A 27,976-nucleotide genomic window follows, 5' to 3' on the forward strand; every position below is an offset into this window, starting at 1 on the left:
GGGGGGGGGGGGGGAGGCCTGCTGATAGTCAAACACAATCAAAGCGGATTGCTCAGTGAACCCTGCTGTCCAGCTACCCCCCTTATTTCTACCTCTAAAAAGGAGGGCTGGCCGCTCTTTTATTGTTTTCTTAAGCTCGGTCAAGAGGCAATAATCCACCCAATCACAAGATGTGGTGGCCTGAACCTCCCCCCCACCACCAGCCAATCCTGTCCACTTCAGCCCCCCCCAAACCCAGACTGGACAATTCAAACAGCAAACGGTTCAACAGAAAACAAGCGGACCGAAATAGACATTTTTCAACTCAGTCGAAGGACTATTTAAAAATCTGTGACTGTCTTTCTAATAAGCCTGTCTTACAATTTCTCCAAAAGGTCAGAAGATAAAAGTTTAAAAATAAATTCATGGAATTAAAAAAAATGTCAAAAACGAGCAGAGACTGGATTGCCTGACAGATGATCAAACTGTTATGTAGGCATTAAAAGATGATAAATGAAATACACATTTTCCATACTCCCATTCACAAACATACACTTATATTCATTCTCTCTCACACACACACAAGTTTCTACAGACATGCATGCATACAGCTGTATAGCTGGCCACTTAGGGGCCTGGGTCTGTTTTGAACATACAATGTCTCCACAGCAAGGGCCGTCTATAAAAAAAACATGCATTCACTTATGTACAATATAATTTGTATATTGACCATTCTGCTTTATATCCACACAATTTAATTTTTCAGTGAGAAAGTCCAGGAAGTTAAATTCATAGAAATTTTGTTTTTGTATTTGATAAAAAGTTAATGTGCTCTGTATTGATTCCAGTACAACTCAATTTCTCTTCTCAGTAGCGCCTTCATAAGAGGAGTATACTATATACTCGTAAAATAATGAGGAGCTAAAAGTCAGGCGAGTCAGCCCATCCCAGCTCCGTCTTCATTGGCTTGTGTCCTACTCCCTTCCGCCGCTGACTCCCCCTCGTTGCACGGCCCCTCCTCGAGAAGAGGACAGGCTAGACGATGGAGCCCTCCCTGTTCTGGGCAGGGATCATGACGGGGATGGCCCCCATGCGGCTGAGGTTGGGGCCGGCCATCCTGGCAGCAGTGGGCGGGGGCAGAGGGGCGTGGCTCGGAGGCCTCTCAAAGTCCTCTGACGAGGGAATCTTGTCGTACTGGGGCTTCAGGGCGTACTCGTGCAGGTTGGAGGGCGACATGGAGCCCAGGGAGGAACGCTGGCTGCCCACGGTGAAGCTGCGCGCCGTTGAGACGCGACTCTTCGGAGGGGGCACATCCTCTCTGAGAGGAAACAGACAGCAGTACATTTAGACAATAAGATAAGACCGTAAACTCACTTTCACAAGCTAGCATGAGAGTCAAGTCAGAGTTTGAATATGGAACAGCATTATGGAAGGTGCTATAAATCAGAATAAAGTTGGCTGACACATCGAAGTCTGGAATGTCTGGCGCTTACCGCCCACAGTGAGGAAAACAATGAATACATGAGTCATTTCAAGAGCGAAACATGACTGGACTCAATAAAGAGGGACAAATAATTAGAGTTGGCCCGTTTGATTGGTTGGGGCAATGTCCGTAGTGCTCAGCCACACTGACTGTGTAATAGCCTGTAGAGATTGAGCTGAGCAACCAAGTACAGCTATGCCCTCTGCTTCCTCTGCCACCACATTAACAACTAATAAGCAGCAATAATCCAGTTAAATGCTCAATCAAACGGAGCCCGAGGGGCTGCAGCTTGTTTAGTCCTCAGCTTCATGCTGTGGCGGTCCAGTGAACGTGTGTGTGTGTGTGTGTGTGTGTACGAGACAGGACCAGTGGTCTAATCCTCTTTGTCCTACAGCGCGAGTGTCACATTGTGGTCTTAGACAGATTCAGTCCGCAGCAGAGTGATAGTAAGCCCAGGGGTTGTACAGAGCTCGTGGGCTGGATGGGGAGTAGTTGGTGAGGGGAGGGTGGGGGGGCAGCCAGCAGCAGACATGACACAGGAGCCACAGAGCAAACAAAGCTTTCAAACTGATTACCCCAGCTGTTTATTTGAGGAGGGGTAAAAAAAAAAACGCTGATGGAGAAAAAACATTTTCATGGTTGTTGGGGCTATTGGAGATATGTGTGTGTGTGTGTGTGTGTGTGTGTGTGTGTGTGTGTGTGTGTGTGAGATGACCACAGGCCAAACTACATGGCGAGCTGTGAGTAATTACCACATATAACCTATGGCATTTTTGATGCCTACATTTAATCCAGTATTATACAACCCGAGACACATTTGTCATCATATAGCAGAGACCACAGAGTGTTAAATATTCTTCCATCAATTGGGAGCTTTCTGCATCTGTGAGCCAGTGCCATTGATGTTTTTAGTGAATGTACCTTATCTCGTTGCAGATTTCCTTCTCGTACTTCTTCCTGTGACGGGCACGGCAACAGCAGAAGACGATGAAGGCGATAATGAGGAGGATCAGGAGCACGGCAATTATGACTCCTGCGATGATGCCTGGAGTGTTGGGGGCTGGACACGGGGGAAAAAAAGAAAAAAGGGTTGGAAGGTTTGGTAAATGTAATTTGGGGAGAAAATCCAACACTTGAGTATCCGTGCTCCTCCTATATGATGCTCCAGCTGCAGCACTTGCTTGTTTGTTTGACAGCGCTGTCGCAGCGTGTGGTACCAAGGCTTCTGCTACTCAAGAAGCTGACTCTGCCTGAATCCTGAAGCCTTTTCCTCAGCACACAGAATCAAATGTGCACCATCATTCTAACTGCAATGGGATCTTCAGTAGGTCTTCAGCGAGACGAGTGCCAGTGTTCTAACACGGCCCTCTTCTCAACGCTAAGTTTAGCTGTGAGAAATTGGTTGAATTTTTATTGCAGTCATCATCATCATCATCATTATGGATTTGTTGAGGAAATTTTGAACATAACTGATCTTTGGCTTCTTTCATTTTTCAAGCAAAAATGCAAAACATTTGATGGTTCCAGCCTCTCAAATATGAGAATTTGCTGGTTTTACTTTTATAAAATTATACTAAATTGGTTTTATTTGGCTTTATTGAGTGTTTGTTGTTACAATACTTTGGTCCATAACCAAATACCTGAAAACTAGTGATGCGCTGATCGGCTCTAACCTGAATCTGTGTGTCGGCATTAATCATTCACACGCCACCCAGCCGTGTCAATTATTTTCTCAGCTTTATAGACCCGCACTCGCATGGACATTTAACTTCCCCTCTACTACTTCCTGGTGGCTATGCTGCCTTTTTAAATGATATATTGTATTGATGTACAAGTGTTTTCTCTAATGATTTACTTTAATGATTAGACTTCAGTGATGCTGAACTGAGTCATTGTAAACGTTTCCAGGCACAGAGCAGTCAATGCACCAAATACTGTGGGACATTTAAGCAGCAAAACTAACTGTGGTTACTAAACTTTGAACTTCTGAAATAACCACTAAAGTCACGCTGCTGTTCCATGTGTGTAATCGACACAGCGTCTCTCAGCTGTCTGCTGTGGACAGCAGTTATTGCTCTGTTCACATTTTAGAAAATGTGGTTAATATTCAGCTCATTAATATTGTTATATTTCATACGACCGCAAACCATCCGCTATGAATCTGAATTTTTAATGACCCGCCGCCTGATCTGCGGTGTACGTGGATATAACTGCATAACTGTCATTAGTTTCCCCATCTGTCTCAGCTGCAGTTTGTGTTTTCAGGTAGCAAATACTAGCATATTAAACTGAAAGTTAACTCTGTACACATTATACCTGCTAAAAGTATGCTGATGTTTCCTGCTTAGCATTTAAGTGCTGCTGTGCCCACGTACAGCTTCACAGAGCAGCTAGCATGACTCTAGCTCTTGTTCTCGACATTACCTCAAGATACACTATTGTTAATATGTATAATAGATCTATTTTGGCCACCTGGATACATAACCGTAGTCTTACTGGAAGGATCAAATGCTAGGAGTAAGAACTTTGAAGAAAGGGTTCCATATTATACTTGTGTGTATAGAGTACTGCAAACTGTACTAATACATTATCTAGCTGACCCTCAGACAGCAGAGCTATAGGTTTAACTGTGAAACCGACTGAATGCGGGTCGGTGCATCAAGGTGACGTTAGTTGGGCACTCACGAGGCGTCACTTCGAGATACAGCACACAGTCCTCAGTGCCAACGCGGTTGGCAACAGTGCAGCGGTAGGTGCCAGATGAGCTGGCAGATGCGTTCCTCACGTTAATGGTGCCTCCCACTGGATCTGTAGTGAGGGCAAAGAACACATCAATGAAGAGGTGACCGTGGAAAACAGAGAGAGCACCCGTGTGCGTGACCTAAACACGGATTTCTATTTGTTTGGAAGTGCTTGTGAGAGAGGCCATTACCCATCACAGCGGAGCTGGGCAGCAGCTTGCCGTCGCTGGTCTTCTCCCAGCTGTACTGCAGGGGGTTGGTGCCCTCTTTAGATTTGCACCTCAGCACAATGTCTTTGCCTTCCTGCATGGGGCCTTCGGTGTAGCACCTGGGCTTGGATGGCTTCACTATGGAGAGAGAAGGAATGGAGGAGAGTGTTTGAGAGAGGGGAAAAACAACAGACACGACCAGGTGGCCACCTGGCATTAGCTCAGAACAACATGGTCCCCCTGCCTGCTGCCTCCAACCCTGTTATTCTACAATCTTTCATGTTGTGGACAAATTGTGCGTCTGTGTATTGCGTCTTCCTAAAGTTCCTTGCCTCCCTTGCTCAGCAGTCATCAGTGTAATGAGAGCAGCAATCAGAGTAATTGATACAGGTGCTGTCATTAAAGGAGCTGTCGCTCAGGATAACCACGAAGAAGAAGGGAGTCGCAGCACACAAACATGCCCGTGCACGTAGGGTTCAGGGTTAAGGATGGAGGCCAAGCTTTTGTTTCTTAAAGCCCAACGTGTGCGATCACTCCTCGGTCGGTCAGAGCGCTGGCTGGAGCTGAGGGGAGGGGGGATTCAAAAACAAACAGAGCTTCAAATTAAAAGCAGACCGACTCCAATGAAACGCAGACAGCCGGGCGAGGGAGGAAAAAAAACAACGTTTCTGAGGCCACAATCCAAGTCCGTGCTGTGTGCTCACTGACAGAAAGCCGACATCCTGGTGTGGTAATAATGCGTTCTGTAACAACAAAACCCTGGAGTGGGGCTCTCCAGATCTGAACCAGGTGTCAGGCGGGAGGGGGAAGCTTAGCAGGCATAACCGTAAGGATTAACAGCAGACTGACGGTAACGAGTGCTCCTACTAATCTAATAAACACACAGGGGGTCAGGATGGAGGGGGCAAAACGGAGAGCTGAGAGAGAGCAAAAATGAAGCGAGCGCTGATGGACAGATGGTAGTGATGGGCGCCAAGGCCGAGCAGCTCCTAACTCACCGGCCTGCATTTTGCTGCAGTTGTGTTGCACCACTCACACAGCTCACAGTAAATGTCAGAGAGTTATGACATTTTGACATCTTTTAAAAGGTGAAAGTCAACTCGGCGCGTCCGTCCGCGGGCTGTAACACGCAGCTCCTGTCATTAAGGCCGCTGTCCCATGAGCAGATTTATTTGTTTGAAAGATGGGGTCAAAGAGGAAGGTGACGGAGGCTGGAGGAGCACAGAGCCATACGGCTACCCTGGCTCTTTAAAATGAACAATGAATTGGGATTTATGCGCTGCACAAGGCTATCTTGTGGAAGAGATAAGAAGAATGGGATTGCTAGATTGTGGTATTTGTTGCATTCAGAAGGCGCCCACCTTCAAGGAGCGACTGCTGATAGTTGAATGATAAAATGAAAACATAAGCGACTCGTGGCCGTTAAACCCTGGATGCGATGAGGATCGCCTGGACTTCAGGCAGGCAGAGCTAAAATGATTGGCTGTTGAGAGTAAAGGCGGGGCCGAGTCAGAAACAGCTGCGAGAGCTGCTGACATGCAGTGCTGTCCTCGTGTTAACTTCAATGTCCCGGTGCAACCAGAGGAGAATACACAACAAGGGATGCTATGCTACCTACTGTACAGTACCATGCACACTGCGGCGGGGGGGGGGGGGATGTGTGCATACCTGCATATGTGACAAGCCACAGCAACACCGGTGTATAACTTGGTGTGTTTATGCACACATACGCATGCACGTCTCCCCTTCTCCCGGGACCAGCCACCTTGTGACAAGATCGACCTGAAGGTAAAATGCAGAGCAGGCAAGATGTCCTCCTCTCTCCTTGTCAATGTTTCCTTGCTAAGAACACCCCTGACCCTTGGGGTCAATAGCTAGCAGCCCGTCAGCTCCTGAAGCCTCGAGCTATCTCTCTCCCTCATGCACGCCATCGCTAAAGACATCTGGATAACCATAACGAAAGCTGGATTTGCATTTTAGGAGGGATACGATGGACAAATTAAATTAAATCATATCGTATGATAACAATACAAGGACTACAAGAACCACTAGAACTGACGTTTAGAAAGTAGATACTACTCTTACCGAGGGAGACATTTTAGAAACCTTATCACAAAAGCTTGAAAAGCATAAATGAGGGGAATGTGATACAAATGTATCAACAATGGATATTATACTATATATAACTGGTATTTGATTGTGCATCACATTAGACTGTTACTGAGCAAAGATAGTTACCATACAAGCTCAACCTATGCCGTGAGTTTCTATTTTAGGCTGTATCTTTTGATGAAATGATAAACTTAATCAATGACATTCAGCAAAATTTTAAAATAAGCATGGGAAACGAGTCCGCAGGGCTGTCAATCTCCCTCACTGGTGAGGAACGGGGAACTGTTGTTGACTTCGGCAGTGATTCACTTTTCAAGCTGCTTCTGGTCAGATCAATTTCTATGTAAACTAACCTCCCCAAGAGCTTTGTCAGTGGCTCTTGTGTCAGCTGTATTCACAGTTAATGGTCAGATTATCTGTGGCCATTCACCTCTTTTAATAGAGAGCTGCTTTGTGGCACCACAATACAACTACTGAGAAACTTGTTTGCTCTACGCCAACCGGCTCAACCAGAAAGACGCGAGCTCCTGGAAAGCACTTTTGTGCACATGATATATCAACAAGAACAGCAGCCATTTTCTGAAGCGCCTACTATCTTTAAAACAGAGACACCACTCTGATAACAGGGCGATAACAGCACAATATGCAGCCTATCCCCACGACAGACCGGTGCGGCGCACTTGGGTTGTTTTTCCCATATGCAAATGCCAGGCTGGTTTCGGGAGGCGATTCACTTTCAACATCATTTAGTCAGTTGACCGACCAGCGAGGCCGCTGTGCGTGAGTGTGTTTGCCTGAGGAGTGAATCATCTGACTTATACAACTCTGCTGTGTCACCCCTCTCACCCTGTGCAGCAAAAACCCAGCTGAGTGCATAGACTCCATCTCTGAGGTTTGTCCACATTTCTCTAAAAGGCAGGCTTACATTGCACACGTTGAAAACGATTTGTAATATTGCAGATTATTTGTTAACCTTTGCCTGTATTATCTCGGAAGGTTTCAAAATGAGTAATGTGGAGTCATTTTTATATTGTTTTCACAGTTAATATTTTAGGAATATAGCTATTGTAAAACATCTGCAAACATTCAATTCATTTGAAAAGGGAGCTGTGATTGAAGAAAAACCAAGACTAATACTAAACACAAATATAGATGACAGGAAAAAATATCAGGATTATCATTGTAGACATAATCACAGAGGGAATACAGAATTGTATCACAAAAGGGGGGCAATGCTCTGCAGCCTCTAGGAAGGTCATGCACTCCATTTTAGAAGGGATTACATCAAAACAGCCAGGGAGGGCAAAGTCCGTGTGATTTGGTGCATTTCCTCTGTGTAGAGAGAAAGAATTTACCCTGTGAGAAAAAGAAAGGACAGCTAGCCTAACTCCAGAGCGTGTTCAGCTGTTTGCTCCACTCACCCATGACGATCAGCAGCATCTTCCTGCCTCGGATACCGGGAGCCTTCTTCACTTTACACTGGTAAGTGCCCGAGTCTGACGACTTCAGCCCCGTCAGGTTGATGGAGGCGTCGCCGTTCTTGGGGTCTGCTGAGTTGAAGTGGACTCGGCCCTTCATTGGTGCATAGTAGTCCTCGTAGGACCTGTCGCCCGAGTACAGGATCACCTGGATTTGAGAGAGTTTGAGTTAAGAGCTTTACATAATGTGATGCAGTGCTGTATCTGACTTATCCGTTTGCAAAAAAATAAAAAGTCCTCCTAGAAAAACAAAGCAAAGCAACAGCCTTGAAATGGAAGTTGTGTGCTTTCTGAAAGGTAAGGCTTTGCTCACTGAACCAACCAAAATATAAGGGAAGGGAACGAACGCTCTCCTTTATCTCTGCGATGCCCTTCAGTCTGGCAGCCCTGCTCTAACCTTTCTGTGCTCAACAAGAAAGAAGGGGGTTCAAACAAAGCAACCACTGTGGAGCCAAATCAACACCTGCTGTGTCAACAAAGAACATTCATTTATTGGAAACTTAGCCCAACCATAACCGCTACCAGCCTTATCCTTACCCTCCCCCGACATTAACCCAAACAAAGCCTTCATCCTACAATGAAATGATTTACGTTATGGGGACGTGAAGTCGTCCCCATTGCTGCCCCCCCCCCCCCCCCCCAAAAAAAGAAGGGCGAGTCCCCACAATGTGACTGTGTAAATTTGTTGTATTCACATTTATGTCCCCACAAGACAGGTAAACACACATACACACACACACACACACACACACACACACACTCTTGACAGCAGCAAGGAAATGCCTAGAAATAAAGGCCAGGTGGAGCCAACAAGTAACCTCGTAGCTCGTAGCTGGGGTGATGGAGGAGGGGAAACAAAACAAACTGAAAAGAACAAAGAGGGGAAAAGAATAGCAAACAACAATGAAAAGAGATCTCATTCTCTTTCACAGACGCTGGCATATTCTTCCACATTTCCAAAGAGACAGTCATCAACAGGCTTTTCTGTGCCACGATCAACGGCAGGCATACGCACAGCAAATACCCTTGGGTAGAGAGGAGGAGGAAAAACGAAACATGGCAGGAGGAGAGGAAGAATAATGAACCCATCAAAGGAGGCAGATCAGTTGAAAAGGAAGCACGAGAGGAGCAAAACAAAGGGAAAAGGAGTGAGGGATGTTCTGCTGTGTCTCGAGCAAGTCGCCATTTCAGACTGGAGCAGGCATGCTCACAACGGGCGCCATGTTCATCTTGTTCATATTAGCCATGTAAACAGGTAACGTAGTTAAAATTCCACCTGGCTCTCAGGGGAGGGAAATCTATCCCTCTAACTTCACAGAGAGATCAAAACATCAGCAGTAATAACAGCAATATGCAAGATGAGACCACGCAGGACAGGAAATTAAATTGCCCCGAGCTCAGCCAGACGAGACTCTCACGTGAGCTTCGACCACTTCACGGGCAAACAGATTGGAGTGCTTACACACATGCACACCTCTAGCAAAAAAAGAAAAGAAAGCTCTGAACTGCACAATAACCTTGAGAATCATGATCCAATAAAAAAAAAGAAAAAAAAATCCCATAAAGAGCCTGGGGAAAATGAAAAGGGCGAATGACTAGACAAGCTGGCGGGGGCTGGAAAGAGCACCACTGTCCGTGTGCTGCGTTTCATAACAGGTGGGACTGTTCGTTGAAACAATCGCCACCTGGCCGGGCCACTCTCAGAGGACGGATCGTGCTGCGGAGGTAACAGACCTATTTGCCCGGCTTCCTTTCATCGGAACACATGTGAAGATGAGGTCATCGTCATGTGATGCTGTTGCTCAGGCAGGGAAGAGGAAGAGGTGCGGGATTCATTTGAGAGGCAAAGCAGAGAGCTGCGATACCTGTGTACTCTAAACAACCTGCAGAGCATAAAGTGCAGCACTGTGTCTATTGCGCTCCCACGGAGGCTTTTAACTTGAATGAGTCGAGGCACTGCTTTCACAGGAACAGCTCCTCTCGAAAACTGCCTCCCAAGGTTAAAGCAGAATCACTAACCTGAGAATGGATCAAACGTCCTTCAACACTGAGGCTGTAGAGAATGCAGCCGAATGTGGCCATTGTCATTCACGATCATCACTGCTGTACAAACAAGCAACGCTATTTTCACTATGGCTTTACGTAGGAATCCTCTGGTACTTTGTCAACATGCACAAATTCCTGTCGCAATGAGTTCAGTAAACAGAAGGCTCTGCTGCAGAGCTGAAGGACAAAGGAGACGGGTTGTGTGATATGGGATAAAGCTATGCATTTAAATGTTGTTGTTTTCTCCTGAGTAAATTCCTCTCCCATTCACACCATTCGAATTTTGTTTTGGTAATTGTTTTCCCTCGTTGTTCTCACAGTGGTGGTGAGCACTCAGGGCGCACCCTGCGTTCAGCTAATCTGTGGCCAGGCAATGAGAGCCAAAATGCTAATGACTCTTACTGTAGGCATGCCTGGCATCTCTCACATGAGCCCAACAAAGCAACGTGCATTAGCTATGCTTCACCACCCGGACCCTGATGACATGTGGGACGTGTCAGATGAGGGGGGGGGGGGGCATCGTCCCCCACCAGATAGGATAGATTACTTCTGATTGCATCAATGACAAGACACTGGACTACATGGTTCGTAAATATGAATAAAGTTCTTAAAGAGAGGATTATTTGCACATTTAAGACGCACCACACAACACATCTCCCTGCTCGCAAAAAACAGGTCATCGAGTTCCTGGTTATATGACTCTGAGGAGTGATCCCGCTGACTAGTTCTGTGAGTATTATCCCATAGTGGCTGTTCAAGAGAAGCCTGGATTTTGCTCATCGCAAGCCGTTCGTGCAATAGTTCACCATGGTCTCATCTGGGAGCCTGTGGCTATAAAGTTTAGCCTTCACTCTCATCTCCCTGTCTGATCTGGTAGCTTTGGTCCTCGCAGATCAGCCTAATCCCATTCAACACTGTCACAACTATTAAAGCAGCCCCTTGGGAATTAACATGCCGCTAATTATAAAAGAATTTGCCGCGAGCGTGACTTCTTATTGGTAAAAGGCTGTACGAATGCGAGCGTGTGTGTGTATAGTGAGAAAAATCTGATAGGTCAAGGAGAACAAACACGTTCAGAGAGAAATGTCCGACCTGTTTAAGTTCCTACAAAGGTTTCGGCAACATTAACGGGTGTGCAGATAGTACTCAGCAAAATGGCACGTGATAAAGGAAATAAACAGTGCAACCAGATACAATTTAGGAACATTTGATATATTTCTACAGCTGCGTTGAGACATGAAGAGGAAGAGGCCCAACTGGGGATCCACCCACACTGAATTCTGTGCCGAGACAATGAATAACAAGAACATTTACAATATTTCATCATAACAACCATTGGGAGACTGAGAATACCGATAGAAAGTTAAACTCCACCTCCCTTCTCCACTACTCCAGTTAATGATTCAGAGTACAAACAAAGTAGGTCAAAAACAAATAGAAGAAGATAATTGGTGTCTCCATAATGACGCATGACCAGGAGCACAGAGGTCTACCTGGATGAGAGGACTGGTTGGGTCAGTGGACAGAGAGGACAGCGGGTGATGACAGAGACAGATAAACCCAATGATGAGCCTGTGACCTATTTCTAACATCCGGGCCAAAAAAAGCCTAAATCCACAGGATACAGGGGAATAAAAAGAGAGTGGAGGAGAGGGATGAGAAGGCTTTGTGACAGGTGGGGGAGTAGAGGGTCACACCACTGGAACGCTCAGTAGCAAGAATCCGTGGCTATGGCTGTGAAAGCCCTGAGGGCATGTGGAGATCCCGTAGGGCGGTGTAGTCCTTCTTTTCCATGGCCGAGGGCCATGGAAAGGAAAGACACTGTCTGGAATAAAAAGGGCTCCCACTATGCGTCTGTGAGAACACTGCACACAAAATGAAAATGCTCGATAGAAGTACATGTGACTCGAATTACATTTGCTACACCTTGAGGAAGTACACGCCCAGCATGCCTCTTGCGTATAACATACCAAACCACACACATAGCAAAAAAATGAGGGACATTTAAAGTCTTGAAAGCAATGAAAACACCCCACTAATTTCTATTTTTGACATATTGTTGGGGCGTATTGTGAAAGAAGTTCTGAAGCTGCATACAAAAGACCACGTTGGAAAAGATCCCATTAACTACGTAGGAAAAGGAAAGAACAAAGCTGGACTTGTCTGAACATAGATGCCATGACTAAATGAGTCGATCAGACAACAGACAACTGCTAACTGTACTGTCGTAAGCCATCTTAGAAGTAAAACTGCATTTCCAGTGTTTGTGGGGAGCATCGACACGTACCACTTTGTCTTCTTTCTGGTTGTCGGAGGACAGCAAGCTCCATTCAATATCCAGCGGTCCAGAGTCTTCGGGGCTCAGACTGAACTGGCAGTCCAGCTTCACACTCTGACCGCTGGCCTTCTCTATGGGTCCCTGCGCCGAAGCTGTGATCTCCACACCGGAGGCCAGACCTGGACGGACACGCATAAAGAGAGGAAGTTAATGCACTGCAATAATAATAACAACAATAAAAACATTGAAAGCATTAAAGAATGATGGAAACACAGAAGGGACAAGAAAGGCCTACAATTATTTATTAAGGACATTCGTTCATATCGCATTTTTGCCAGTAGAAACCAGCTGTTTACAACTGTATAATTCAGAAAAAGATAAATCAATTAATGTGACCTGAACCCAGATGAGTCACAGAGAATTGATGGATGTCTTAACCAATTAAAAATGATTTAGTTAATTGAGAAGGAGAAAATCATCGACACAGTGAGTTACCCTCGTCGTAATTTATCCGTGCTACATATAGGCCAGAATGATCTTATTAAGCAGCACTTTTACAGTAATTTGATCTCGTTTTGGCAGCAATAATAGTTGAGACGAAATGAGCGAAAGCTCTGTAGAAATGTTTAGTTGCAGTGAGCTTCAGAAAAGAGAGAAAGACCTGTGATAAGACTGAAACACCACTAGATCACAGCCAGCTTCAGGTCTTTACCTCTTTGTTGGTGAGTGAATGAGCAAATATTTATTTTCAACATTGTGCAAAATGAAGCCCACAGATTGTACTTTAATTTGTTTTTGCTTGGTGATGGAAAATTCTGTCTCTTGTATCTAATTAACTGAGTTCAGTGACTGAGTGCCTCCAGTGACTTGCTTAATAACAGAAACATTCTCAGCCAGAAGCCAAACGTTTTGATTCAGGGAATGTGTCACTCATGAAATAAATATGGCTCCATCTCATCTGGGAAGTAACTCTTAGAATATGCATAATGTAAATCACACAGCAGAAAAAAAAAGAGAAACTGATAGATGAGAACACAGCTTAGCTGAAGGAAGGGTGATAATAAAAAAAAAAGAAACTGTGGCCCATCACAACACTGGAGCCGACTCTTAAGCATTTATTCTTAGAACGTATAAACATAATTTCCTGGTGACATCAACTGGGTTAAGATTCTCCATTCAATAAGAGAGTTAAGCTGCAGCACGGAACACAGTCCGTAGAGAATGGAGTTGTCACATGCTGCCTCAACGCATTAAAATCCTTCTGACAGCCTGCCACCTTCCAGTCAGCGAGAGAACAGCTTTATAGAAAGAAATACCCCACAATATGTTGCTGCTAAAAGGCGTGTGTAAATATACTTATCACGTGCCACAAATGACATCAAACATGTGGAACTGAAATGTTCTGCTGATAATTAAACAATTTCCACTCCATAAAAATTTGTTTTTTACTAAAAAAATAAATAAAAAAATCACATTTTCCTGAGCTTATTTCTTATTTCTTATTTTGCAGCTTTTACTCCAACTGACAAATGGAGCTGACTCTGCGATAATTGGTGAAACAGGAGACAAACCTTGCAACAGTACACACTTTGTTAGACTCTTTTCACTTCCTGGAAAGGAAGAGATTACCTTGATTACAAGGTTTCCGTAAAGGACGCAACAAAAAGAGATTACATGCAGCTACACAACAAAAAACAAAGAGATCTAAAGGTGCATTAAACTGCGTACGAGTCTTCCAACCTACATGACCACTCAATCTAACCTACAAACAGTTTGAGCAAGGTAAAGGTACCAGGACATCAAGTATGCAATTTAAATGATGAAAGTGAAAGTAGTCCTTTTGATTGTGATACTGAGACAAAGAGGAGTTTGCCAGCTAATTGTGTGAGGGCCGTTTCTATATCTTGGCCCTCTGTGTAAGACGGGCGTGCATCTCATGTCCATCAGCTCTGTTTCAGCCTCAAACCTCACTCCCCTCTGGGCTGCGCAGAGACAACTGAATGAAAAATACACCGCAGAGAGTGACAATCTCCGTCACACCCACCATTGTTGAAGCCCTGCAGCCTGGGAGCACTTGATATGGTTGCGAAGCACAAGCATAGTTTTATTCCCCATCCGTCGGCGCTGCAGCTGGCCGCTGCAGCACACAGATTGTGTCAGACGCCCTTGATGGGAGCGATCCATCGCCTTCAGCGGAAGCGAGAGAAACGGGGTGTGATAGAGAGAGGACTGAGATACGTGTCTATCACTGTCAAAAACCGAGACACGGCTTGGCATCTGCATGACAGAAAGCTGTGTCAATTCATCAAGCACTTTGAAGGAGACGGGGCATTTTTTACAAATTGCTTGGAAAAGGGGAGAAAATTGCATTCTGTGAGAAAAAGTATTCAGCTAGAACAGTTTATCAGGGAGGCTGGTTTCTCTGACGGGCAATCGGGGACACTGCCTGGCATAGCTGTTAAATCAATGGCGGCCCGCTGAGGCCATAGACAGCATTTGTTTAAATTACAGTTCAGCCGGAGGCCTCTTCCTTTCAAGCACCGCACAAATGGGGAAAAGAAAACGTGCCATTTCAGGATATCATCCCTTCCACTGGCAAACAGATTTGTTAGCTCATAAACCTGCCCGGGTGGTGGCTCAGGTGACAGCGGTGCCAAGGCAAAGGAACATAAACACCGCGAGTGTAATCTAAGCTTAATTCCACATTCAATCAACAGACAGGAATCCCGTTTAATCCATCCACTGCACGCATTAAGTCTTGGAGAGGAACTGTGGTAAATGCAAATGAGATAATTAGGTGAAAGCTGCAGTCGTAGCAAAGCAGGCAAGGCCCTGAAAATAAAAACCTATTCTTACTCCGAGTGATTGGGCCGTCCATAAACACACATTCACTGTTAAAGTTTGGATTGTTTCTTCAGAGAGATTTGTGCTGTTGTCCTTGCTTGTTCTCACTGATTTGAAGTGGGTGGGCTCTGCTGGAAAAAAGGTGATGTCACGTAATTCTGCACCAATCACAGTATAGCAACATTTTTTAAAATAAATTGTGTGGAGGTTTTCTTATGTTTCCAGCTCGGTCAATTGAATCTGATCAAACCACACGCCTTCCTGATGAGGCCGTTTAGCTGAGCCAAGCTTTTTGTGAAGCATGAAACTCTTAGTAAATAAAAACTATGCACGTTGCTTTATTCTAATAAACTTAACTTTGATTGTTGCTTATTTGGTCATATACTGTATAGTCAATGTTAGAGAAATGTGTTACAAGGTAGTAGAGTCAAAACATAAAAACCATCAACAAAGCATTCTAGTAATATCATAACAAACATATCTCAGCCCTTAAATTATCTATCACATCATCCGTAGCAATAAAGCGCTTTTTCACATTTTTACACTTCACCAGATGGCATCAAATCACTGTAATGGCGATACAAGCTCAGTAAAAACAATCATTTGAATCATTTGAATAAAAAGTCAATAAAATGGGTCGGGTAGGAATAAGGGAAAGGAGTCCTAATAAAGATCAGGTGACCAGGTAAAGCAGTGGCTGCCATCTAAAATGTCCCATTGGAAATAAACACCAAAGAAATAACGGAGAAAGTGTAAACTGACATGGATTGATCCACACAAGCGATTTCTAAATCCATCTAAGTTAAATAAAAAACCGTAAGTATTTATTCTTAGAAGAGTTTATAACATCAAAACTCAGCTAATCTGCATCATGAGGACTGTGTGTGTGTGTGTGTGCGTGTGGTTTGATCAGATCTGATTGACAGTGGTACGGCAACATGAGCAAACAACCCCACAACTGTCATCAAACTTTATTTAAAAGATTGCTAAAACCTGATTGGTGAATTGGAAGTACATGACATCACCATTTTTCCAGCCGAGTCCCGCCCACCTTAAATCTGTGGAACACACAGAGAAAAAACACAAAGGCCAAATCCCAATATCCCCCCTAAACCCTCAAACCCTGAACCCTCAAGGACTTACTGACATCACCTGGTGAGTGTGAGACTGAGGGCTTGAAATGGTGGAAATATGAATGGGACAGCACTTTGCTGCAACATATCACATTACCATGAAAACAACAATAAATATGATGTATAATTGTGTGTATTTATTTTATACTTTGTACTCCTTGATTTGAACATCTTCAGACTCTTTCTTCACAAGATGAGAGGTAACTTCATATAATCTATTTACTCGTTTTTGTCGAAACAGCTTCAATGACAAAATCAAATATTTGATGAATAAATAAATAAATCTCTGATTTCATGTTTATTTTTTGTTCCATCTTTAATCCTTAATGTTTCTGAGTAAATTTAATATGACTGAACACACGTGAGCCATCCTCTTTGTTTACCTTTTTTTTTTTACGTCTCCATGCGTCCACTGGTTACCCCGTGTTTAACGTTACATTGCAATGATTTGTGGGTAATTCCCTTAGGCTAAATCAGCATACCATGCTAACTTACGGAAACGGTTCATAAAGGGCTCAAAATGTCTGCGAGAGAGCCCTCAAACACTTGATGATTTGACAGTGGGACAGCCCTAAACCCTCACGGACTTCGCAGGAGCGCGCCTCAAAGTCCGTGAGTCTGTAAGGAGGACATTGGGATTTGGCCAAACCCAAACTTTTCAGACTTTGGCAGAAAACTGTATTCATGTAGGACCCCATTACACATCGTGAAAAGATGATTGAGAAATCGGATTTCAGGGGCTTTCTAATCACAAATGATCATGAATAATTTAAAAAGAAAAGCCCTTCTCATAACTAACCTGGATAAGGCACTTTAAGATAACTGAATGATGGCTGATAACTGGCTGTAGAAACCATCCCCTGGTAGTAGCTTCTAATAGAGAATAACACAAATAACCCTGTATCCTGTAAAAAGGCAGCTCAAAGTGTTAATCAGTAACTATCAGCTATCAACACACACTGTATACACTGTGTGTGTGTGTGTGAACTCTGGAGCAAGTACTCAGAGCACAAATGATCTTACTGAGCTCAAAGTCTCGGCCACGGTGAGCGAGCGCTCCATATAATTACTGGCTTATAGAGGGTGACCGTCAGTCCTTATTTAGAGTAATGGCACCAGAGCTAAAGTAAACTGGCCTTCTTCCTCCAAGCTAATGTAATGGGCCAATAAGAGAGACCATCATTAGAGCCAAGGAAAACTATGACAAATAGACTGTGTGTGTGCACACACACCCCTTGAGCTCAGTGTCTGCTGCTGTAGTAAGAATGTGTCCTACTGTGTGTGTGTGTGTGTGTGTGTGTGTGTGTGTGTGTGTGTGTGTGTAGTGGGGGAGGGCACGCTGGCTAATTAAAAAGTCGTAATAACTATTCCTCGCTGTGTCTCTTTCCCTCCAGTCTGCACCACAGTATCTGACACAGCACATCCCAGCGTGGTTACTGGGAGACCAGGAATGGACAAGAGGAATTTAGGGTGTCAGCGTGCTCCACCCAATACCCCCCACCGCCATTCAATCCCCCCCCCCCACTCACCCTCACCCGCCCTGCCTGTCCACCTCCTCTCCAACACACCCATGATTGTGGCGTGCCGGTCCCCTCGGCCTCCAATTCTCTCTGGTCCTGCTGATTGTAACCCCCCCACACACATCCCCCCTCCACCTTTGTCGGCATACAATGGGGAGTGAATCCTGTCTCCTGGCAACCAATCCCTCGGAGAAGGTTGCCGTGGCGCTTAAGAGGCGTCATATGAGAGAGAGAGAGAGATTCACAGAGAGAGGGAGAAAGAGGTTAAGTAGGAACAGACACAAGGGAGAGTTATGAAAAGTGAAGTTTACGTTACTTCTCCATTAAAAAGCATTTGTGGAAGTGAACAAAGCGAAGCTCAGACGTCTTTATGAACATCCACCTGGTTTCATGACAGAGGAGCAGTGTAAACACAGCCATGGTTTCGCTAGACATTTTGCTGACGAGATGAAAATTAATCAAACCACATTTAATCAACTTTTAAATGTGGGGAACTGCTTCTTTTTCTTTTTTCTTTCATTGTGAACTGAACAATACCTTTGAGTTTTCCTGATGAGTGGAAAGACAAATAGAGCAATGTGGAGACCTCACTTCGGGCACTGAAAACTTGTGATGGGCTTTTGTCATTATCGTCTACGTTTTAACAACTAATTAGGGCTGACCTGGAACAGTCCACTATTCCATGATTCAATCCAAGGAGCTGATTCGTGATGGGAAAAATGTGGTAATGACACAAAGGATTAATCATCATTCATAAATCACAACATGGCTATTTTCAAAACCAAAGAATAGCATCTAAAATGAACTGGGAAGGGGGGCGTGTAAAAACAGATGTTTGTGGCGCATATAACAGCTGTTTGCGTCTCCCGTCTCTCTCTCACATTGACTGAACAGTCAATGTCCTGTCCGTCTGTGGATCGCTACAATGTCCAAAAAGGAATGAGGACCGAAGGTTCTATTTATTTACAAGCAGCAGGATAAGAAACCGCGTCTTTCTATCGATCACCAGTTTGTGTCAGTTCTACAGACAACCCGCCAGGTCTTCGAGGCAGACATTAAGTGTAAAGAGCAGCTTCAGCAGACAGCACTAAACCCTGAAACCAGGAACAGTTTAAACAGCTAACCTCCGCTGACCCGTGTGCTACCCGGTTGACCCTCAGAGCCTTGGCAGCGTCCACAGAGGATCGTAAGCCTCTTTCTCCACCCTCTGACCTTAAAGGGCATCCTTGGGAGTAAAGTCTGAAAAGCCAAGTCTCACCGTGGGGAGATAAAGGCGGTCGGCTATTTCAGGCTCACGGCACAACAACAAAAAAGCTTGGCTCTGTGAAAGAGGTGAGCGACGTCACGCTGGGCTTTACTTCTGTTTATCTTCTTTACGGTTTGCTTCATGCAGTTACACTTGCAGCCTCAGTGGCAGTGAAAGCATTGGTTTAGTATTTCAGTCACATTTTTTGTGTTTCAGTCACATAGCTACAAACAAAGAAATGTATGCGTGTGTGTGTGTGTGGCAGGGAGAGATGGATCTAAGAATTAAGTTGTGCGAGTCTGAATTTACATCTTTTTCTCATAAACATCCCTGCGAGGGGAAATATTTTCAGTTTAGTGCGTCTTGGAAAAAACAAACAAAAAAAAACACACACACACCAAGCAATCTTGAAAACAAAGTATTATTTCCAACCAGTTGAAAAGAAAACGTCTCACTCATAAGAACAAACAAACACATTATCGTGGATGGGCAGTGATGGTGGGAAGAACATTAGCGATTCATTAAAGCAGAATTGCAGCCTGGAAGGGCTCTGGATTGTGGAATGAGCAAATTAAAACAGCGCCGACGCTCTCCCCATCATAAAACAGCCGAGCCAATCCCCTGTGACCACGGCGAAGGACATCAATTATTTCAGGCACAGCAGAGGATAACTTCATAACTTGGTTGCTGCCCAAAAAAAACAAAAAAAAAAAAACAGCTCTGAATGCTTGCCCCAGTGGCCCCGCTGGAACTATTCAATTTGATGCAATGTGGGTGAGAGCGAGCCGGCCGTGGTTTATTTAGTGTTGCAGAGGGCTCGGACTGTTGAACCATACCGGTTGTGCTGTAATGCAGCCTGAAAGCTCCGCTCGCCACACAGAGCTGCCATCAATTCCCGGTGCAGATGACCTAAAGGCTGTTTTGACATAATTGAACATTAAACGATGAGGGGGTGACGAATGACAGGCACTTTACTCGACTGCCTGAGCATTTGACAGCTTTTAGACGGGCCTATGGGGGATGTGGTTAACACCACTGCTGTGAATGTCCACAGCAACCGATCATTACAAAGGGGCAATTTCTCTTCATCAAAGTTCATGTACATTGAAATTAGACTCCTAATCCCATCATCAGGTTGGTAAAAACTGATGTCTCAATTGAGGGACTACAGGAGGGAAGGAGGAAGAGAATAAAGACAAATTCACATTCCTTAATGGTCACAGAATCAAAAAAGGCAGTCTTCATCACAGGGACTCAACTCGTGGCCCTGGGATTTGTGCTCCATATCTATAGAATGCATTAGCATTTCACAAGGTGCAGGACAGTGCAGTGAAGCAGAAGCTGCTCGTTTAACCTCTCTGCCACCTTCTTCTAAAGCTGGACACAAACCACTAAAAGCAGCCCTGGCCCACCACACATCCCTTCCCCCATCCATGTGAGAGGAGGCGAGTTTATCTATAGAACCCTGAAGAGTCAGATAAGACCCCCTCCCCCCCCACCAGTGTCTCCGAGACCTGTGGAAACGGAAACACACACGCACACACACACACGCACACATATATATATATACAAAAGGCCTGTGTCTCTCAGGATTTGTTAAAGCCAAGGGACACCGTGAGATGGTGACAATCCTGGGGGCTGGCTGTGTCATAAAGCAGATAGGCAAGACGCCAGGCCAAGCAGCAGCACACAGATAGCCCGCTGATAACGCCCGCACTGGAAACGACAACAAATGGGCTGCTACAGTCACGTGAGGAGGAAATGAAAACAGAAAAGAGGCAAAGGGACGTGAAGGTGCTGTTTATGAGGCGTTTCAGAGAAACAATGGCATGCCTCGTTTATAAAAAATACCTGTCAGTAGACGTAATTGTGACACAGTGGAGGAGCAGAACATTAACAGCTGGAGTGTTTTCTTCAGTGAGAGTTGCCAGAGGAGTAATTACAAAATCATGTTCTCCTCACTTTTGCAAGGGAAGAAAAAAGAAGAAACAATTCCTTGCGAGCAATTAGGGAACACGTGAAAGTGGTTTGCATGACTTGAGAAATGGTGCAAAACTAAAAAATATGCCACACACACACACACACACACACACACACACACACACACACACACACTACAGGAGGAGGAGGGGTGGATCAGGCAGAGGTCTTGAATCAATCGTCAGCGGGTGTTTGCTGGAGAAAGTGTGTGCCAAACCAAAAACAGAGGGCTAAGACAGCATGTGTTTGGCAGGTATTTGTTGGCTCACCCGAAACATCATCCCCCCGCTACATCTGCTCTCAACATTGCATCCAAATACTATTACACTTTAACCTGACTTTTCACATACACTTGCCAGAATATTCTGCTGGACACAAACAGGTCAGAGGCACACTGCAGTCACGTGTGGTTTAAGGTGATGCAACACATTTCTGACCACTTCCTAGGTGGTTTGGCATTTAGTACAGTAGGGCTGCTCGATTATAGCAAAAATCATAATGACGATTAGGTCAATACTGAAATCACGACTATTTAATGCCATCACTCTTTGACTTTGGAAAAGGGGTGCACTGGATTTATAACAAGACTAAACCAGAGCATCATTGCATAACAGAATGCGGCGCAATAATTGCTTTACGTTGATTTAGTTTTCATAATCGTTGGAAGCCAAAATAACGTAACTGAAATCAAAATTCAATAAAAAGACATTTTCAAAATTATTATTTCATCCAGTTATATCAAATGGGATGCATGTTAAGTTCTGAAATATATTAGAACAGTGGGGTAACTTTCAAAAGTTGTTTTTATGTTTTCGATGTAACACAAAATAAATAAGGAGTGGGGTACGGCTGCTGAAAGTAATCCTGTTCATCACAGGCATGCGTTCCTGTTCCAAGCTTCCAGCCGTTTACAATAAGTCAAGAAAAACGAAAGCCAAATGTCTCAGTGGGATGTAGTCCTGGGGCGTCTCTCTCCTGACACAGGAGTTTCTCCTCACTGAGGGGGAGGCAGCCATAACGCAGCCTATCCAACCCCCTCCACATCCCCCAAAACAAATAAAGTGTCTGATACAGACCAGGCCCCTGTCGGCGCCCCGGCCCCAGCCTTTGTCCGGGCCCCCGAGGCACAATGCCAACTGTGATCAGGAGGCAGCATCGCCAATCACACACTGGGACACAAGTGCAGCAGAGAGCAGCTCCTCCATTCGGACTGATGATGGACTCTCACAGAGTTCCTCTAACTGTGGCGCAGGACGTGGTGGAGAGTGGATACAGATAGAGAACACACAAAACTCAGATGCGCATTTGCAGTGCAGAAGACAAGCAAAATGTCTGAGTGTACAGAAGCAAACAAAGGTTTCTCACGGCTGTGCTTAATTATGTCAGAGCGGTGGAAACACAAGAAGTCAGCTTAAAGCAATGGAGCGTACCAGAACATTCCCCTTGAAACACAGGGTGAAATTAGGGATTAGCAGTTCTGTCTGGAGCTTCTAACAAGCCTGGTTTTAAACGTCATTAGTGGAAAACTCAGAAACTCCTCAGGAGGCGAAACAATTTCACATTTCTGGAATTTCCAGAGCTTCAGAGAAATTCTGTGTGCTCAGTCTGAGGTGGGCTGGATGTTTCACTGGCCCATGTTCGCTGAAAGGCCGTGAGAATGAGCAGGGCAGGTTTAGTCAGATTTGCCTTTCTCAGCGATAAGAAACAACTTCCTCATAGCATCTGAAACAAATCACTGACACTCAACACTTAGGCCTCTTGGTTCAGTCAACTGAGGACTAAAACAAAGCCTTTAGGTGGTAAATCTAGTCCCATATACACAAGTAAACACCTACAGAGAGGTAAAGACTCTTATGGCTCACTGCCAAACCACTAAAAGGATTCAGGTGTGAGGCCAGACTGCTGACAGAGGCAAGTATAAAAAGAATTCAAAACACAAATGCCTCCCAATGAATTCCTGGGTTCCTCCCTTGTTCCTTCAGATAGAGCGCACCACGATTTGAAATAACTCGTAACGGATTCACCAACAATCAGCCTTAGTTTGCTGGCTAAAGATGCTGCCAAGTGAGTCAGTTACCTCTGTTACAGTGGATTTTCTCATGTTGCAGATTAGGATGTCACCCTACCCATGGTAGCTTTACACAGTAACCTATTTTCCATGTGCTGCAGACGCATGCGTGGCTGTCAGATAGATTGGCTGGGAGGCAGTCAATGAGTCTGGCTTGCTCACACTGTTTCCTTGAGGCTTTGGTCTAAAATTAGGCCCCCTGCCTGAAGGACATTGCATGATGGTGGTCTTCCAGACATCGGTAGAGGAAAATACACAGTCCTTTATGAGTTTCATTCCCAGGGTGTTCCGTCAAAAGCTAAAAAGGACCAACACAGCCTATGCCAGTGAAAAGGTATCCTGGTGCTGCTGAAAGCCCGAGGACAAAAAATGCTGTATTGACAGAGTACTTTGTAATAACTGCTAAAACGTCAATTCCTTTTCAAATGCATTTGTAACATCCCTCCTCTCTAAACCCTCTCATCCTGTCCAAAGCACTCCCGCCCGGGCAGAATGAGGTCTTTGTGAAAGTGTAACAACACAGACAGTCCCTTCCTGTCCTCTGCGTGAGGGAGACACTACAGCAGGACATCAAGATAAGGCTGCTGTTAGAAGATAACAAGATTCTTTTCTTTCCTCTCTTGTTCTCAGTGAAACAGGCCTGATGTTTCATGGCTGAGGTCTCTTCTTCACTCAGAGGTTCTTGAAGGCAGGTGTAGTAAATGCACCTGAGTGTTGAGCCCTGTAGGAAGCTGCAGGCGATGACTGTCTGTTGTCGTTACAGCTTAACCAGGGACTGCTGGCTTTATTCGTGCCTCCAGCTCGCACTCGCAGCCTAGACATGAGGGGAAAGCGCTCGAAACAGCCACTCCAGTCTGCCGTACCGCGGAAAAATGACAAGATGTGATTGGGGAATGTTAAAAATAACTCTCGACGCAATGGTTTAGCTTTCCTGCAGAAAAGAGGAAATCCTACAATTTCAGTCCTGACACGGTGCGACGGCATTTATCCTGCATGCTCTTTAACTGTGCATGAGACGAGGCTCGTCAGACTCAAACAGAAGAGCACAGAGTCAGCACCGAAGAAATAAACGCAGTAAGTCCATAAAGGACGCAGAGCTCAGATTCAAAGGGGATTCAAGATTAGATCCTCATAGGCTAATTAGATCCATCTCAAGCATCTGTGAAAAAATAAATAAATAAACTGAGAGCCGATCACTGCAAACTGGACACAATCAACACATACGTTAATCCCACACTAAATTGGGCTCCAGGGCATACAATTGCTTCAGAATGAAAAGGGCAGCGGCTGTGCTATTTTGTAATAAACATCAGAGTAAAACTGATGCTAGGGATGCAACGAGTAGCCCAACCACCCAAATTAAAAGCAACTGCTCACACACCATCTTCCCTAATGTATTTCTAATGAAGACGGCAGAAACAAATTAACATGTGCCTTTTGTCTACAGGTTGTATTGCGATATCTGTAAGATGCCGCGATATTCTGTTTTAGTTAAATAAATTGAGTTAAATAAGAGAGCTATCAAGTCATTACCACTGTAATCCTTCCAGTCCTGGTTACCTAGGTAACAGCAACCGTGGTTTAATAGTGCAGCTCGACTACGGTGTAAAGAAAGTAACAGTAAGGCTGAAATCAATGAGATCTAACGACACTGTGATTACATGCTGCACAGCCTCCCTGTGAATCACTCTCAATCTGAATCCAGGGGAACAATGGCGGACTCTGCCATTAACAATAAAAACTACTATATTGACCTTTTGCAGCCAGCTACTTTTTTGTTGTTCCATATCTTAACGTTCACCTCGTCTACCATACATTTCGGTTGTTGGATTGTTGGAAACTGACGTCCACCCAACTAGGTAATATAGATTTTATTGATAATATAATTTTGAATAATACTATAATAATAAGTCCATGTCATGGAAAACTAAAGCCTGACGAATATTATGCAATAATAAACACAAATAATAACTATAATAACAGCTGATCCCAGAGCTGTGCTTAAATTAGCGCCACAACGTAAATAGCGGCCGGCGTGTTGTCAGACGGCTGTAGAAGTAACGCTGTGTGTTATGCTATAAAACTGGTGAGATACGAGTTAAAATATAGGAACAAGGTGATCACAAACACATTGCCATACAGGAAGTAAAGCGATAAAATAACGAAGTCGGACATCTACTTCCTGAAAAGCACAAGGTCAACAGACAGATCATTACAGAGTGTAAATACAGCGAACAACTATTTCACAAAAGATCTTGACCATCAAAAGTATCAAAAATGGGGTTTGATTTCATATAAATCTTAAATCTTACAAAAATAAAAAGAATACAATCAAATTTGACTTGTCTCTCGTTCATCTCTTCCCCGACCTCCTGATCTAAGAACAGGTGAGGGAGGTGTTTGTGTGGAGCCAACAGTCCACTGTAGCTCCATATTGTGCTAAACTCTAAGCCCGCCCACTTTTAAGCGGTGCAATCGGACGCAATGCTATTTAAATCCCTCTTGCAATTGTACACCGCTAAAATATACTGTTTCACTGAGAAATATGTCACAGAACAGAAGCTCTAACTTCCATTTCACTGGGACTTCCAGTTCTTTAACATAGCTGCGTTCTATACAAACAGCCTCGTCTTTCAGGACAAACAAGAAAATCTAATTTAACATTTGCTGTCAAATATTCCACTAATAAATGTCTAATATTGTACAACTACTGTACCTGTTTTTAACCAACTTCATACTATCCTAACAACATCTTGTTTAATCTTTTAAATAGCCTGACACCTTAAAAAGACTCAGCAAGGTTGTCTGGCTGTTGAGTGTTTAGTGGACGCAGTAAAGTGCTTTTGCCTGAAACCTGCCATACAAGCCAACTCCCTGATGGCTTTAATGACATCTAAAAAGGTCTAACCCCTGAGTAGTCTGGACGGGCAGACAAATACTGCTTATAGGGCAGCCGGGATCAGGCTGACGAGCACATAATCTCGGGGAAAGTGCCTGAGGCCCAGCATAATGACGACCGTTCACCTTGAGTGGCGCGGCTTGTGCATGACAATAAAAACGACCGATTCCCTGTTGAAACTACTGAATCCTGACAGAGAACACGGAGTACACTGGGCTGACAGAAAGTGTGCTGTGGTGATGTTTAGAAGTGACAGCAGTTCAAGGCTTCTCGTCCAACTTGAGAGACACGTCCCACTGGGTCTTACATGAATATCTGTTCACTTAAATCCAGGTCAAGGCTATCCAGCTAATTTTTCCCCCACACTTTTTTCCGACAGCAGAGGGATTATCGGGGACTTTTCATGTCCAAGCTAAATTCAAATATCTTTTTGACAGGGTCTTTTAAGCTCTTGGGATGTTACAGCACTACCCAACACATTAGTTGCCGATTAATATGAGTTGCAGGTAAGAGATAGTTGATAAATTGTGGTGCGAGTCTGTAGGAAGTCACAAACTCTTTCTATATATCCACAGGTCTAGCTGGAGTTGTGTTGCGGCTCTAGATGCTCGATCCTCCCTTTACTCCCATCAGATAGATGTCCTAGAGGGACTAATTGTAGAGCTGTTGTTTACCTAGGAGTGAAAAGAGTTGGGTGCTGTGGGTGCCAGTGTGCCTGGAGATGGGGTGGAGGTTTATTCTACTCCTTCCAATTATCAGCCACTCAAAGAAAGACAGCCAGCCAGCCACGCAGCTCTGTGTGTGCCCATGAATTATACATGGCCTCCATAAAGACACTTAACAACTGGTTCCTCTGGAACTTACCAGCAACAAAGGCAGCTGCGTTGGCCCTGTGCGCCCGCTTATTAAAAACAGCAGCACTTGTGATTAAGGTTGTGCAGTAATGTGCGTTCTGACCATCACAAAGCCAGCCAGTCACAGACCTATTTTCAGTTCAATCTCATCTCTCTGGAGGGCGACCGGGCCAGCTGCCGATTTGCTAGCATGGCGGCGAGATGCACTACAGTAATTAAATGTCTGGTGTGGCTTGCTGAGGTTCAGGCGCTGAGCCTTTTCTATAGCCAACTGTAGCAGATGCCCCGGTCGTCATACGTATAGATCCAAAGATGGCTCGGGTGTTTAATGAATGTTAATGGCAGAAAGAGACGATGGCGCACAGCCGCTAGGGTCCTGGAAACCTGTTTGTAAAACCGTAGTAAGTAAATGAAAGTCAATCTGAACGTATCAATGTATGAAGTTTTACATTTTCAAGTCACTCCGAGATCGGTGGTGTAAATTCTTCTATTCTCTTTCCTGCAATGACCCCATTCCCCATGGGGAGCGCTTTCATCTCATCTAATCCCATGCAATGCTCTTTCATGAAACGTGAAAAGTGAAAAGTGTTTCCTTGCATTCGCATTTCAAAAGAAGATTAGTGACATTTTGCAATAGAATGCTTTAGCTCGCCCATACAGCGGCTTTCCTTTCTTCACATCTTCGTACACCTGCAAACATCTCCACAGCATCTTATATCCAACGGCAAGATGTTCTCACATGGGAGAAATGGGGAGGTTTGCTTGATCCCATGTAAAGAATGCATAGATGTTATATTTGACCTCCTTACTGATTCCAAATTCTAAGGATTTGAATTGTAGCGTTTGGCTTCAGTTCAGTATCGGCTTGATTGTGAGGCAACAAATGTTTCAAGAAATGGGATTTTCTGGGACGAATTCTGTGTCGCTTTGTATCAATACTCTTTAACGCTCCTAACGAGATTCAGCCGGAGTGGTAACATTCCACTACACAGCCTCTTTAATGCAGCCTAATTCTAAAATCTATAATACAAGCAATCACACTCCTGTAAGACTGTTCAGTCTAGGATTTTGTGTACGACAACGGGCCTTTTTCATAACAAATCCCT

The 27,976-nt window shown here is 44.5% G+C and overlaps 1 protein-coding gene across 1 annotated transcript in view; it reads right to left on the bottom strand.

Annotated features, from left to right (window-relative positions):
• Positions 1-15: 15 nt before the first annotated feature.
• Positions 16-27,976, bottom strand: part of cxadr (CXADR Ig-like cell adhesion molecule) — a 33,830-nt gene continuing 5,869 nt past the window's right edge. Inside the window, exons 2-7 of the mRNA XM_031857165.1 lie at positions 12,336-12,505; positions 7,946-8,150; positions 4,395-4,550; positions 4,148-4,270; positions 2,384-2,522; positions 16-1,297 (exon numbers count right to left, since the gene is read on the bottom strand). Coding sequence (XP_031713025.1) covers positions 1,015-1,297; positions 2,384-2,522; positions 4,148-4,270; positions 4,395-4,550; positions 7,946-8,150; positions 12,336-12,505 — 1,076 coding nt within the window. The 3' untranslated portion in view covers positions 16-1,014. The remainder of the gene's footprint in view (positions 1,298-2,383; positions 2,523-4,147; positions 4,271-4,394; positions 4,551-7,945; positions 8,151-12,335; positions 12,506-27,976) is intronic.

This window comes from Anarrhichthys ocellatus, unplaced genomic scaffold, assembly GCF_004355925.1.
Source record: "Anarrhichthys ocellatus isolate YVR2014 unplaced genomic scaffold, GSC_Weel_1.0 scaffold18, whole genome shotgun sequence".
Lineage (NCBI taxonomy): Eukaryota > Metazoa > Chordata > Actinopteri > Perciformes > Anarhichadidae > Anarrhichthys > Anarrhichthys ocellatus.